Below are 1,740 nucleotides of genomic sequence, written 5' to 3'. Positions count from 1 at the left end.
CTTGAAGCTTGGCGTCACTTGTCAATCCAAGAAGGATGAACTCCCTCACTGATGTTTGGTTTCCCATCATTACATTCAGACAAATTACTGGAGAACATAATAGTAATGATAAAGATTGGAATAAAACAAAAAGTCTCCAGTTTTAGCAAACTCAAATATTGGAAGCAAACTGAAACTATCCCTCTTCTCGGGGGGGGTGGTCTGTGATTTCCTTTTTCTGCATCTTAACTTACATTTTAAGTATCACAGGAAACTTGACCATCATCTTTCTGACTCTGCTGGATTATCGCCTTCAAACTCCGATGTATTTCTTCCTCCGGAATTTTTCCGTTTTGGAAATATCTTTCACCTCCGTCTTTGTTCCCCAGATGTTAGTCACTATTGGAACTGGAAACAGGACCATCTCCTTTGCTGGTTGTTTCGCCTCAGTATTTTTTTGCCATCCTTCTGGGAGCAACTGAATTTTACCTTTTAGCTGCCATGTCTTATGATCGCTACATTGCCATTTGCAAACCCCTGCATTACACAGCTATAATGAGCCGAAGACTCTGCTTTCAACTTGTGCTGTGTTCCTGGTTCTCTGGTTTTTTAGTCGTCATTGTGCCACATGCAATGACTCTCCAGCTGCCTTTCTGTGCCTCCAACATCATCAATCATTATTGCTGTGACTATACTGTACTGTTGCATTTATCCTGTTCAGACACACATTTAATAGAAGTGATCGAGTTTGTCCTTGCTTCCGTTACCCTCGTCTTCACCTTGATGCTAGTGATTCTTTCCTACACATACATTATCAGGACAATTCTGCGAATCCCCTCTGTTCAACAAAGAAAAAAAGCTTTTTCTACATGCTCCTCTCACGTGATTGTGGTCTCCCTTTCTTATGGAAGCTGCATCTTCATGTATATAAATCCCTCTGTAAAGGATGCAGCCACTTTTAATAAGAGAGTGGCTGTCTTAAATACCTCTGTTGCTCCTCTCTTGAACCCTTTCATCTATACACTACGGAACAAGCAGTGAAATGGCCTTCAGAGATATGGTCAGTAAGATAACAATTTTTCCAGAAAGTAAGACTCCCTGACATTCATTATTAAAACAAATAACAAGTGTTTGGAAGACAGTAAATGTACATTATTGTCATTTAAAAATATGTTCCATATTAAATAATTAATATTTCTACCTGAACACTGATACAATAAAACTTCTTATTTAATTAAGCTGATTTTATCATAACTTTACTGTTCTTAAAAATTTAGAGGTGTGTGTGTGCATGTGCATCCTCTAGCCCTTGTGTGCTTTTTTTCTTCACTTGCGTCTCACTTTTAAAGAGCAGATTTGGAGGAAGTTAGAACTGGACATATACATTTTAATAGCCTGTATTTTTACAACCAGACTTTCTTAATGTTCATTACCGTATTGTCCTCCATCTCTCTCTTCGTAACTGAATGATTAAATACATACACTAAAAATTTGCTTTAGCTTGTTAAAAATATCTTAGGTGATATATGAGTGAATCAACATAATTTAGTTGATTGTTTTCAAATTATAATATTCAGATTTAAAGTCTTTTCATAGTGGTTATTTAAAGAGAACCTAGGCCTATTCATTGAGGTAAGAAATTTCTAAGGAAGGGAAAATTAAAATATTTTTTTAACATTGATGGGGAAATGCTTACAGATGATTTATGCACAGATTAAACTGAATGAACCCATGAAAGCACTCAAGTGATGTTTCACATTT

General features: G+C 36.4%; 1 protein-coding gene across 1 annotated transcript; it reads left to right on the top strand.

Annotated features, from left to right (window-relative positions):
• Positions 1-241: 241 nt before the first annotated feature.
• LOC110258865 (olfactory receptor 2AP1-like) lies at positions 242-1,020 on the top strand (the record flags this gene model as incomplete). Its single annotated transcript, XM_021082106.1, is given in 2 exon segments — positions 242-425; positions 427-1,020. Coding segments are annotated over 2 exon segments (778 nt in total), but the record flags the coding sequence as incomplete, so codon positions are not given.
• Positions 1,021-1,740: the final 720 nt, after the last annotated feature.

Source organism: Sus scrofa, unplaced genomic scaffold (assembly GCF_000003025.6).
Source record: "Sus scrofa isolate TJ Tabasco breed Duroc unplaced genomic scaffold, Sscrofa11.1 Contig524, whole genome shotgun sequence".
In the NCBI taxonomy this organism is placed as follows: domain Eukaryota; kingdom Metazoa; phylum Chordata; class Mammalia; order Artiodactyla; family Suidae; genus Sus; species Sus scrofa.
The sequence above is the reverse complement of the archived record's forward strand: the minus strand, read 5'-3'. Positions and strand labels throughout refer to the sequence as shown.